The sequence below is a fragment of the Heptranchias perlo genome, chromosome 15, assembly GCF_035084215.1.
Source record: "Heptranchias perlo isolate sHepPer1 chromosome 15, sHepPer1.hap1, whole genome shotgun sequence".
Classification (NCBI taxonomy): Eukaryota; Metazoa; Chordata; class Chondrichthyes; order Hexanchiformes; family Hexanchidae; genus Heptranchias; species Heptranchias perlo.
In genome coordinates this window covers 63,049,594-63,063,589 of record NC_090339.1, presented here as the reverse complement: position 1 = coordinate 63,063,589, position 13,996 = coordinate 63,049,594, and the positions used below count along the sequence as shown (strand labels likewise).

The following is a 13,996-nucleotide window of genomic DNA, read 5'->3' as shown; positions in this document are numbered from 1 at the left end:
CAATACAACTATCTGGAAAGACTTAACAGGCTGGGGCTCTTTTCTCTGGAAAAGAGAAGGCTGAGAGGTGACCTGATAGAGGTCTTTAAGATTATGAAGGGGTTTGATAGACATAGAGAAGATGTTTCCACTAGTGGGGGAATCCAAAACTAGGGGCCATAAATATAAGATAACCACTAACAAATCCAATAGTGAATTCAGGAGAAATTTCTTTACCCAGAGAGTGGTGAGAATGTGGAACTCGCTACCTCAAGGAGTGGTTGAGACGACTAGCATAGATGCATTTAAGGGGAAGCTGGATAAACACATGAGGGAGAAGGGAGTAAGAAGGATATGCTGATAGGATTAGATGAAGTAGGGAGGGAGGAGGCTCGTGTGGAGCATAAACACCAGCATGGACCTGTGGGGCCGAATGGCCTATTTCTGTGCTGTACATTCTATGTAATCCTCTGTATAAATGCAGGTTGTTGTTGTTCCCCAGTCTTGGTCCTCCAACGTCCCCGTGCGGCTTTAGTGAATTGAAGAGCTTTGTTCCCCGATCGGGTGATCCCAATGAAGATGAAGTACGGACGAAGCCCCTAATTTGCTCCTTGTGGTGCCGCACCGAGCTGGGGACATCCGATTGTGGAATCAGCCCTTAAATGTGCACTAACTTGTACCGGTATTCATTGGCTGGATTTGTTCCAGTAACTTACACTTGGCTGTAAACGAGCAGTGCAGTGTTACAGGGAGCGTGCACTGACATTAAGCTGAGGTTACCATCGCAACGGTCTGGTTGCACAAGAGTTAGTGAGTCCAGCTTTGGCGATAAATAAATAAAATGGGTCCCCAGAATTGAGACCTTTGCACCAAATCAGACTCAATGTAGCCAAACTATCAGTAGATTTAAATCTGCATGTACCAGACGTAACGTGTTAGATTTAAGTCTCGCTATCATGTTAGTGTTATGTGCACAAGACTAACGTTGTTAAAATTCACGCACAAGTGGCTATCACACTGATTACTGTGTGTGCTGTTTTTATGCAAGAATTCATGTATTTATTTCAAACTGGCTAGCACCTACATAGAAATACATAGAAGTTACAACACGGAAACAGGCCATTCGTCCTAACCAGCCTACGTCAGCGTTTACTCTCCACACAAGCAAATAGTCCAAATTACATTCACCCACCCTGTTCCCATATTCCTTCAACCCCTTTTTCGTTTCCCCGCCTAGCCAATCTAATCCTGAATGTTGACATAGTTTCTGCCTCAACCAACTAATCCTGGAAATTAATTCCACAGCCTCACAACTCTGTGTGAAGAAGTTTCTCCTGCCCCCTGCTCTAAATCCTGTATCTATGGCCCTTTGTCCCCTCTCTGACGGTGATGCAAGCAGGAACGCAGTACGAGCGCATTAAGTGTTTGTATGTGAACTTCACAGATCAGAAGGTCTACTTTATTGAATATCATGGAAAAGACCAATCCTCGGCATTATTTCAACTTAAACCATGGCCATAGGACATGAAGATATAGGCACAAAATGGTAAACGGCAAGTTCAGGGCTCATGTCAGGAAGCACTTAACGTAGAGAGTGACCAATACTTGGTAAGGTCTCCGGTAGGGGAGTGGAGGAAAAAATTCAGACATGATTCAGAGGCAGATAGATGCTGTAATGGGAGCAGCATGGGTTTCAATGGAGCGATGAGTTAGATGGGCCGAATGGCCTCCCTTATCTTTATGAATGATAGAGTTGCTCTCCAAGTGTGAATGGTTGAAAGGTTAGGAATTAACCTCAATATGTAAAAAAAGGAAAGATTTATATAGTGCCTTTCATGACTTCAGGATGTCCCAAAGCGCTTTACAGCCAATTAAGTACTTTTGAAGTGTAGTCACTTTTGTAATGTAGGAAATGCGGCAGCCAATTTGTGCACAGCAAGGTCCCACAAACAGCAATGAGATAAATGACCAGATTATCTGTTTTATTGATTTTGGTTGAGGGATAAATATTGGCCAGGACACTGGGGAGAACTCACCTGCACTTCCTCGAGATAATGCCCTGTGATCTTTTACATCCACTTGAAAGGGCAGACGGGGCCTCGGTTTAACGTCTCATCTGAAAGACGGCTCCTCCGACAGTGCAGCACTCCTTCAGTACTACCCTGGAAGTGTCAGCCTGGATTATGTGCTCAAGTCTCTGGGATGGGACTTTTTTTTTTATTCGTTCATGGGATGTGGGCGTCGCTGGCGAGGCCAGCATTTATTGCCCATCCCTAATTGCCCTTGAGAAGATGGTGGTGAGCTGCCTTCTTGAACCGCTGCAGTCCGTGTGGTGAATGTTCTCCCACTGTGCTGTTAGGTAGGCAGTTCCAGGATTTTGACCCAGCGACGATGAAGGAATGGCGATATATTTCCAAGTCAGGATGGTGTGTGACTTGGAGGGGAATGTGCAGGTGGTATTGTTCCCATGTGCCTGCTGCCCTTGTCCTTCTAGATGGTAGAGGTCGCGGGTTTGGGAGGTGCTGTTGAAGAAGCCTTGGCGAGTTGCTGCATTGCATCCTATAGATGGTACACACTGCAGCCACGGTGCGCTGGTGGTGAAGAGAGTGAATGTTTAGGGGGGTGGATAGGGTGCCAATCAAGCAGGTTGCTTTATCCTGGATGGTGTTGAGCTTCTTTAGTGTTGTTGGAGCTGCACTCATCCAGACAAGTGGAGAATAATCCATCACACGCCTGACTTGTGCCTTGTAGATGGTGGAAAGACTTTGGGGAGTCAGGAGGTGAGTCACTTGCCACAGAATACCCAGCCTCTGACCTGCTCTTGTAGCCACAGTATTTATATGGCTGGTCCAGTTAAGTTTCTGGTCAATGGTGACCCCCAGGATGTTGATGGTGGGAGATTCGGCGATGATAATGCCGTTGAATGTCAAGGGGAGGTGGTTAGACTCTCTCTTGTTGGAGATGGTCATTGCCTGGCACTTGTCTGACGCGAATGTTACTTGCCACTTATCAGCCCAAGCCTGGATGTTGTCCAGGTCTTGCTGCATGCGGGCACAGACTGCTTCATTATCTGAGGGGTTGCAAATGGAACTGAACACTGCAATCATCAGCGAACATCCCCATTTCTGACCTTATGATGGAGGGAAGGTCATTGATGAAGCAGCTGAAGATGGTTGGGCCTCGGACACTGTCCTGAGGAACTCCTGCAGCAATGTCCTGGGGCTGAGATGATTGGCCTCCAACAAATTGAACTCACAGAGGCGAGATATTTTATGGGTAAATAATCACCTTCTATACCACTCACCCCATAATCTTATCACCTTTAAGCACAGCACACGTGCAAGGAAGATTTTGTGGGACGTAAACGCATGCTCATGTGCTGTGTTCAGGAGTTGTGTTGATGTGGGTCCAAAGCTGAAATTCAAACTGGTGCTTGCTGCTGCAGTGAGACTGTTTCCCACGGGCTTGGTGCAAGGTTTAAATGAATAATTGGTATTTATATAAAAGTCTTTTAATAGTATGTGCATGACTGTTATGTGATCTATGAGTTCACCCCTGTCTGGTATGAACGTAGGGTAATAAATCAAGATTGAAATTTAAGACCATTAAATCCCAGACTGTATGGCATTGATAGACATCCAAACCAGGACTGAACTATCCCTGCAACCAAATCATCCATCTCCCTCAAGTCAGTGTCTTGACCTGAATTATTGACTCTTAGACTATGGATTGAGTCTGGTTGGTTGGAGGTTTGTGGAGTCACTATGCCCCCTATTTTACTCCTGATAAAATGACAGCTGAGAACATTTATGACATTTAAGGCATGGGTGTGTTAAGACCTTGACCCACTTTGTAAAAGTTTATCTCGATGGGACTGCAAGGTTAATTGCTGAATTTTAAGGTGCTTGAACTTGAATGGAGGATGCATTGCAAGCTGAGTTTACTTGGTGGTGGACCCTTGGCACAGCTGAGCAGAACCCTGGCAGATTACTCAATAGTATTTTATTTTCTCTCCGCTGTCTGTCAGAAGCACTCAGAAACCCATCATCACCTTTAAGAGTCTCCAAGCCAAGTTACTTAGAAATGCACACAGGTTGAGTTTCTGTTTGCCCATTATAGAGCACACATCCTTTCATCATAGGGACACCTGGAGTTAGCTGTGGTTAAGTGGTAGCACTATCGTGTCTGACTTAGAATCATCAAAATTTATGGCACAGAAGGAGGCCATCGTGTCTGTGACGGCCAAAATAAAGCTTTCATGCCTAATCCCACTTTCCAGCAGCTGGTCCGTAGCCTTGTAGATTATGGCACGACAAGTGCACATCCAAGTACTTTTTAAATGTGATGAGGGTTTCTGCATCTACCACCCTGTAAGGCTGTGAGTTCCAGATCCCTGCCGCCCCCTAGATGAAAAGAATTCTCAGCTCCCCTCTAATCCTTCTACCAATTACTTTAAATCTATGTCCCCTGGTTATTGACCTCTCTGCTAAGGGAAATGGGCCCTTCCTGTCCACTCTGTCTAGCCCCCTCACAATTTTATACACCTCAATTAAATCTCCCCTCAGCCTCCTCTGTTCCAAAGAAAACAACCTCAGCCTATCCAATCTTTCCTCATAGCTAAAATTCTCCAGCCCTGGCAACATCCTCGTAAATCTCCTCTGACCCCTCTCTAGTACAATCACATCTTTCCTGTAACCTGACCAGAACCGCATGCAGTACTTTAGCTGTGGCCTAACCAACATTTTATACAGTTCTAGCATAACCTCCCTGCTCTTATATTGTATGTCTCGGCTAATAAAGGAAAGTATCCCGTATGCCGCCTTAACTACCTTATCTACCTGTCCTGCTACCTTCAGGGATCTGTGGACATGCACTCCAAAGCCCCTCTGTTCCTCTATACCTCTTAGTATCCTCCCATTTATTGTGTATTCCCTTGCCTTCTTTGCCCTCTCCAAATGCATTACCTCACACTTCTCCGGATTAAATTCCATTTTCCTCTTTTCTGACCAGTCCATTGATATCTTCCTGCAGTCTACAGCTTTCCTCCTCATTATCAACCACACGGCCAATTTTTACATCATCTGCAAACTTCTTAATCATGCCCCCTACATTTAAGTCTAAATCATTAATAGATACCACAAAAAGCAAGGGACCTAGTACTGAGCCCTATGGAACCCCTCTGGAAACAGCCTTCCAGTCACAAAAACACCTGTCGACCATTACCCTTTGCTTCCTGCCACTGAGCCAATTTTGGATCCAACTTTCCACTTACCCTTGGCTTTTACTTTTTTGACCAGTCTGCCATTTGGGACCTTGTCAAAAGCTTTGCTAAAATCCATGTAGACTACATCAAACGCATCATCATCAACCCTCCTTGTTACCTCCTCAAAAAATTCAATCAAGTTATTCAGGCACGACCTTCCCTTAACAAATCCATGCTGACTGTCCTTGATTAATCCGTGCCTTTCTAAATGACAATTAACACTGTCCCTCAGAATTGTTTCCAATAGTTTGTCCACCACTGAGGCTAGGTTGACTGGCCTGTAATTATTCGGTCTATCCCTTTCTCCCTTTTTAAACAATGGTACAACGTTAGCAGTCCTCCAATCCTCCGACATCACGCCTGTAGCCAGGGAGTATTGGAAAATAATGGTCAGAGCCTCTGCTATTTCCTTTCTTGCTTTTCTTAACAGCCTGGTATACATTAGAAGGTCATGGGTTCAAATCCCACTCCAGAGACTTGAGCACAAAATCTAGGCTGACACTTCCCGTGCAGTACTGAGGGAGTGCTGCACTGTCAGAGGTGCCGTCTTTCGGATGAGACATTAAATCAGCCTCGACTGCCCTCTCAGGTGGATGTAAAAGATACCACGGCACTATTCGAAGAAAAACAAGGGCGTTCTCCCCAGTGTCCTGGCCCACATTGATCCCTCAACCAACATCACTACAACAGATGATCTGATCATTATCGCGTTGCTGTTTGTGGGACCTTGCTGTGCGCAAATTGGCTGCCACGTTTTCAACATTACAACAGTGACTATACTTCAAAAGTATTTAATTGGCTTTAAAGCACTTTGGGAAGTCCTGAGGTTCTAAAAGGCGCTATATAAATGCAAGTCTTGCTTCTTTTTTCTTTTCCTCCAGCCTTGCATTTCTACCTCCTTCATTCTTCTAATTCTAAACAACTACTCGTCTCTCACTCCCTCTGCTCCACCATCAACACTCACTCAATCAGCTAATAAGCTCCTGCCCTCTGGAATTCCCTACCCAGTTCCCTCCACCCTGTCCCTCCCTACCTGCTTTCAAGATCCTCAAACCTTCCTCTTTGACGATGCCTTCCGTTCTTCATTCTAGCCTCTCTGTTGGCCTCCCCTTTCCCCATGCTGATTGTCCGTTATATCCCATTCCACCTTGTAATATGCTCTGAGGTGTCTTCCTGCATTTAAGGAGAGCTATATAAATGCCCTAACCTCCTTCCTCAGTGAAATGGGAAACTACCAGGTTCATGTTTTTGATCTGGTAGGAGTGGGTCATGATAATAAGTGGGTGAATGACCATGATACAATACTAACCGGTGTGTCCAGACCAATGACTGAGGCAAGCATGAATAACATTTACTCACTGCTGGTCCTGGCCTAGTAATTTGCATAGAATTAAATAGAATATACAGCACAGAAACAGACCATTCAGCCCAACAGGTCTACGCCAGTGTTTATGCTCCATACGAGCCTCCTCCCTCACTACTTTATCTCACCGTATCAGCATATCCTTCTATTCTTTTCTCCCTCATGTGTTTATCCAGCTTCCCCTTAAATGAATCCATGCTATTCGCCTCAACTACTCCTTGTGGTAGCGAGTTCCACATTCTAACCACTCTCTGGGTAAAGGAGTTTCTCCTCAATTCCCTATTGGATTTATTAGTGACTATCTTATCTTTATACTTGATGTAAAATGACTCGTGCTTGAGTTGCGTTGTGTTCTGCTTCGATTTTTCTTTTTTAATGTGAACACTTCCAGTGCCGACATTCCTCTTGTTTCCAAAAATACTTTAGGGCTGAAAGCGAATGGCATTGGTTACACCGTGCACTCGGTGCGTCGTGCCCTGGAGAACACAGCGCTGAAAGTGGAGGATGTTGAAGTGTTCGCACAAGGCCACGGGATCATTCAGGTAAACGTTACCAAACGTGCCAAGTTACTAATCCTTTTGGATGCACTTTGCCTCGTTTGTTGAGACGTTTAGCCAGCAGCTCCTGCCACTTCCTGATTTAGGAATCGATCCAGGTCTTCAACACAGAAAAAAAAACACAAGGTGGTGATTAATTGACGGGCGTAGCGAAGATACCACCCTTTGATCTGAAGGACCTGGATTAGAATGCAGCCCGGATAAAGGAGTAAAACCCACCCTCACTCACTCCTTTCATCATGTTAGTCAGTGCTCTCTCTGTCTAATTACTGTAAATGTCTTTCAGCTCTGTCTCCCACACATCCAAAGCTCTGCTGCCCATATCCTAACTCACACCAAGTCCCGTTCAACCATCACCCCTGTGTTCGCTGACCGACATTGTCTCCCAGTCCGGCAACGCCTCGACTTTAAAATTCTCGTCCTCGTGTTCAAATCCCGCCGTGGCCTCGCCCCTCCCTATTCCTACCCCTACCTCCAGCCCTAAAACCCTCCGAGATCTCTGCGCTCCTCCAATTCTGGCCTCTTACGCATCCCCGATTTTAATCGCTCCACCATTGGCGGCCGTGCCTTCAGCTGCCTAGGCCCTAAACTCTGGAATTCCCTCCCTAAACCTCTCCGCCTCCATACCTCACTTTAAGATGCTCCTTAAAACCTACCTCTTTGACAAAGCTTTCGGTCACCTGCCCTAATATCTCCTTATATGGCTTATCATAGAATCATAGAAGTTACAACATGGAAACAGGCCCTTCGGCCCAACATGTCCATGTCGCCCAGTTTATACCACTAAGCTAGTCCCAATTGCCTGCACTTGGCCCATATCCCTCTATACCCATCTTACCCATGTAACTGTCCAAATGCTTTTTAAAAGACAAAATTGTACCCGCCTCCACTACTGCCTCTGGCAGCTCGTTCCAGACACTCACCACCCTTTGAGTGAAAAAATTGCCCCTCTGGACCCTTTTGTATCTCTCCCCTCTCACCTTAAATCTATGTCCCCTCGTTATAGACTCCCCTACCTTTGGGAAAAGATTTTGACTATCTACCTTATCTATGCCCCTCATTATTTTATAGACTTCTATAAGATCACCCCTAAACCTCCTACTCTCCAGGGAAAAAAGTCCCAGTCGATCTAACCTCTCCCTATAAGTCAAACCATCAAGTCCCGGTAGCATCCTAGTAAATCTTTTCTGCACTCTTTCTAGTTTAATAATACCCTTTCTATAATAGGGTGACCAGAACTGTACACAGTATTCCAAGTGTGGCCTTACTAATGCCCTGTACAACTTCAACAAGACATCCCAACTCCTGCATTCAATGTTCTGACCAATGAAACCAAGCATGCCAAATGCCTTCTTCACCACCCTATCCACCTGTGACTCCACTTTCAAGGAGCTATGAACCTGTCCTCCTAGATCTCTTTGTTCTATAACTCTCCCCAACGCCCTACCATTAACGGAGTAGGTCCTGGCCCGATTCGATCTACCAAAATGCATCACCTCACATTTATCGAAATTAAACTCCATCGGCCCACTGGCCCAATTTATCAAGATCCCGTTGCAATCCTAGATAACCTTCTTCACTGTCCACAATGCCATTAATCTTGGTGTCATCTGCAAACTTACTAACCATGCCTCCTAAATTCTCATCCAAATCATTAATATAAATAACAAATAATAGCGGACCCAGCACCAATCCCTGAGGCACACCGCTGGACACAGGCCTCCAGTTTGAGAAACAACCCTCTACAACCACCCTCTGTCTTCTGTCGTCAAGCCAATTTTGTATCCAATTGGCTACCTCACCTTGGATCCCGTGAGATTTAACCTTATGTAACAATCTACCATGTGGTACCTTGTCAAAGGCTTTGCTAAAGTCCATGTAGACCACGTCTACTGCACAGCCCTCATCTATCTTCTTGGTTACCCCTTCAAAAAACTCAATCAAATTCGTGAGACATGATTTTCCTCTCACAAAACCATGCTGACTGTTCCTAATCAGTCCCTGCCTCTCCAAATGCCTGTAGATCCTGTCCCTCAGAATACCCTCTAACAACTTACCCACTACAGATGTCAGGCTCACTGGTCTGTAGTTCCCAGGCTTTTCCCTGCCGCCCTTCTTAAACAAAGGCACAACATTTGCTACCCTCCAATCTTCAGGCACCTCACCTGTAGCGGTGGATGATTCAAATATCTCTGCTAGGGGACCCGCAATTTCCTCCCTAACCTCCCATAACGTCCTGGGATACATTTCATCAGGTCCCGGAGATTTATCTACCTTGATGCGCGTTAAGACTTCCAGCACCTCCCTCTCTGTAATATGTACACTCCTCAAGACATCACTATTTATTTCCCCAAGTTCCCTAACATCCATGCCTTTCTCAACCGTAAATACCGATGTGAAATATTCATTCAGGATCTCACCCATCTCTTGTGGTTCAGCACATGGATGACCTTGTTGATCCTTAAGAGGCCCTACTCTCTCCCTCGTTACTCTTTTGCCCTTTATGTATTTGTAGAAGCTCTTTGGATTCTCCTTTGCCTTATCTGCCAAAGCAATCTCATGTCCCCTTTTCGCCCTCCTGATTTCTCTCTTAACTCTACTCCGGCAATCTCTATACTCTTCAAGGGATCCACTTGATCCCAGCTGCCTATGCATGTCATATGCCTCCTTCTTCTTTTTGACTTGGGCCTCAATCTCCCGAGTCATCCAAGGTTCCCTACTTCTACCAGCGTTGCCCTTCACTTTATAAGGAATGTGCTTACCCTGAACCCTGGTTAACACACTTTTAAGAACATAAGAACATAAGAAATTGGAGCAGGAGTAGGCCAATCGGCCCCTCGAGCCTGCTCCGCCATTCAATAAGATCATGGCTGATCTGATCCCAACCACAAATCTAAAGAACACAAGAAGTCGGAGCAGGACCCGGCCACATAGCCCCTGTGCCCTCTCCGCCACCCACAGGGCATTGACCGATCCGAACTCAGCTTCATGTCCAATTTCCTGCCCGCTCCCCATAACCCCTAATTCCCTTTACTTCTAGGAAACTGTCTATTTCTGTTTTAAATTTATCTAATGATGTAGCTTCCACAGCTTCCTGGGGCAGCAAATTCCACAGACCTACCACCCTCTGAGTGAAGAAGTTTCTCCTCATCTCAGTTTTGAAAGAGCAGCCCCTTATTCTAAGATTATGCCCCCTAGTTCTAGTTTCACCCATCTTTGGGAACATCCTTACTGCATCCACCCGATCAAGACCCTTCACAATCTTATATGTTTCAATAAGATCGCCTCTCATTCTTCTGAACTCCAATGAGTAGAGTCCCAATCTACTCAACCTCTCCTCATATGTCCGCCCCCTCATCCCCGGGATTAACCGAGTGAACCTTCTTTGTACTGCCTCGAGAGCAAGTATGTCTTTTCTTAAGTATGGAGACCAAAACTGTATGCAGTATTCCAGGTGCGGTCTCACCAATACCTTATATAACTGCAGCAATACCTCCTTGTTTTTATATTCTATCCCCCTAGCAATAAAAGCCAACATTCCGTTGGCTTTCTTGATCACCTGCTGCACCTGCATACCAACGTTTTGATTTTCTTGCACTAGGACCCCCAGATCCCTTTGTACTGCAGTACTTTCCAGTCTCTCGCCATTAAGAAAATAACTTGCTCTCTGATTTTTCCTGCCAAAGTGCATAACCTCACATTTTCCAATATTATATTGCATCTGCCAAATCTCCGCCCACTCACCCAGCCTGTCTATATCCCCTTGCAGGTTTTTTATGTCCTCCTCACTCTCTACTTTCCCTCCCATCTTTGAAAGCCTCCCACTTACCAGATGTCCCTTTGCCTGCCAACAGACTCTCCCAATCAACTTCTGAAAGTTCCTGTCCAATACCATCAAAATTGGCCTTTCCCCAATTTAGAATTTTAACTTTTGGGCCAGACCTATCATTCTCCATAGCTATCTTAAAACTAATGGAATTATGATCACTGGTCCCAAAGTGATCCCTCACTAACACTTCTGTCACCTGCCCTTCCTTATTTCCCAAGAGGAGGTCAAGTTTTGCCCCCTCTCTAGTCGGGCCATCCACATACTGAATGAGAAATTCCTCCTGAATACACTCAACAAATTTCTCTCCATCCAAGCCCCTAATGCTATGGCTGTCCCAGTCAATGTTGGGAAAGTTAAAGTCCCCTACTATTACCACCCTATTTTTCTTGGTGCCCATTTTTTTTTATTGGACGTCCACATCCCGAGAATGAATTTGAAAAAAAGGTATCTGCAAATTCATGGGAACAGGGAAAAAAATGGGATCCCGAGGTTCACCAATGTGATCTGTGAAGGCGAAAAGTTTGGACACTCCAGCCATAGAAATTGGTTTGGGACTGTCTCAACCTCAGCCAGCAGAGATGGGAGACGTTCATCTCCTCAGTCTGGCTTGATTCGAGTCCAAGCCCCAAGGGTGAACAATCCCTTGACCCATCCCTCATGGTACTCATTGATTAGAATTTCTGTGACTACTACCTACCTGATTCTAAATGGATATATTTACCGTTGGCTCGATGAATCATCCCTCAACTCCTTCATTCCTTTGGCTCGATGAATCATCCCTCAACTCCTTCATTCCTCAGTCCTGCTGAATGCAGAGAGCTACCATCTGTGGAGCTCATCAGCTGCAAGCGACAGAGCAGTGAACTTCCAACTGCTGGCTCATCCTTTGTGAACTTGTCAGGCCGTGGCTCAGTGGGCAGCACTCTCTCCTCTGAGTCAGAAGGTCATGGGTTCAAGTCCCACTCCAGAGACTTGAGCACAAGATCTACCTGGCATTGTCGGTGCAGTACTGTGGGAGTGCTGCACTGTCGGAGGTGCCGTCTTTCGGATTAAGCGTTAAAGTGAGGCCCCGTCTGCCCTCTCAGGAGAATGTAAAGAATCCCACTGCATTATTTGAGGAGTTCTCCCTGGTGTCCTGGCCAATATTTATCCCTCAACCTACATCACTAAAACAGATTATCTGGTCATTATCTCATTGCTGTTTGTGGGATCTTGCTGTGCGCAAATTGGTGCCGCATTTCCTACATTACAACAGTGACTACACTTCAAAAGTAATTAATTGGCTGGAAAGCGCTTTGGGACATCCTGAGGTCATGGAAGGCGCTATAGAAATCTTTTTTTTTCATTTTGTAATATTCTCCAAAGATATTCTGAATAGAAGCTTCTTAAGATTATCCCCTTAGGTCTCACTGAGAAAGTTTACCCACACACAGCTGATTTCTCCACCCAGGAAATTCTCATGGGTTTCCATAGTAACACTTTAATTTTTTTCCGGACAGATTGAAAAGGCCTATGACTACCTCAGCCAAAACGTCTCAGTGAAAAGTAGTCAATTGGGCTTCAACATCAAAATAAGCCACCTGCGTGGAATCTACCTCAGGGACCCCGCGTACCTGTCTGTGCCCATCGACTTCTCTGTTTCTGTGGAGCCAGTGTTTCCTGAAAACGCAGGTATGGAAAAAAACAAAATTCAATGCAAGAGACACCCGAGGTTTTCCAGTGCATGGTTTAGGCGGTTAGAACAGGCAAGTGGCAATTTGGCAGTGGGTAGGGCAGTGCAGTGGATTGAATGGGAGGGGGCCAATTTTTTGAGACGTGCCATAATGCCGACGTAACATTAACAACAACTTTAACGTAGAAAAACGCCCTTCACAGGGACGCAATCAGACAAATTGGATGGCGAGACAAAAAAAGGAGCTGTCGAAGAGGTGAGGCAGTGACTACATTTCAGAAAGTAATTCGCTGTTTGTGAAATGCTCTGAGGTGTCCTGAGAATATACGGCTCTATGTAATTGCAAGCCTGTTGTTCTTAAACTTACATTTTTACTTTTTGTGCCAATTATTTATCGCTTTCCAATCCCAAATGTGTGCAGTTCCTATCCTCATCCCAGCTTTCAAAAACCTCCCTAACCCTGTGGCTTGACCCTTCCATCCTAACCCTCTTCCCTGACCCACCCTATCCCCCTTCCCTGATCCCCCTTCCCTGATCTCCCCCCCCCCCCCCTCCTAACCTCTATGAGGCCACAGCTGCACTTGAATTTGCCCCCTTCTTGTCAGTTCTAGGACTGAGCCTCGGTCTGTGCCAAGGGTGCCCCATGTCATTTTAATGTCCCAGGACAGCAGATAGTTGCACTCCAGGCCCTTGACAGGCACAGCACACTAAGGGAGCACTGCTCCCATCCAGTACTAGAGCCGAGGGGAGAGAGCCAGGGGAATCATCCCCCCATTATCTTTTACACAGCTGCAAGGGAGTACAAATCTAAAGGATATACCAGAAGAGCACCTGCAAAAGCAAGAACTGGCATTGCTGCAGTTTATACCTGCGAGAGGGTTCATTGAATTAGAAGTGTTGAACGCAGCATTGATCAGAGCTTATAAGAGACGTTTGGTGAACAGTCAACTCACTGTTCAAGTCATGTGAGGTGTTCAATTCTCCTCCTGTTTTATTTTAAATACCCAGAAAATAGTGAGAAGATAGCTCTCCAAATACACCTGGCTCTGACCTGCAATGCATCGTGGGTGCACATCCCCTCCCACCTGGAGCTGATGAACCAATCCCGGCAGGTACCAGTCAGGGTGGATGCACGAGGACTCAAGGAGGGGTCACACTACACCGAGGTTCGTTGAATGGCTTTTCCTGTACGTATGATCAGTTGGCACTTTGTGCTCAACAGCATGATGTTTAATGGTATATTTTTATCCTAATCGTAACTTGTGTTCTGTTCTGGGTTAGCGTGTGATAATAGCTGTCAGATCATCTGTTTTTAATGATGTTGGTTGAGGGA

At 45.6% G+C, this 13,996-nt stretch overlaps 1 protein-coding gene across 1 annotated transcript in view; it reads left to right on the top strand.

The window, feature by feature from the left end:
* Positions 1 to 13,996, top strand: part of LOC137333147 (tripeptidyl-peptidase 2-like) — a 113,837-nt gene that overhangs the window by 61,974 nt on the left and 37,867 nt on the right. Inside the window, exons 12-14 of the mRNA XM_067997323.1 lie at positions 7,032 to 7,147; positions 12,491 to 12,662; positions 13,672 to 13,829. Coding sequence (XP_067853424.1) covers positions 7,032 to 7,147; positions 12,491 to 12,662; positions 13,672 to 13,829 — 446 coding nt within the window. The remainder of the gene's footprint in view (positions 1 to 7,031; positions 7,148 to 12,490; positions 12,663 to 13,671; positions 13,830 to 13,996) is intronic.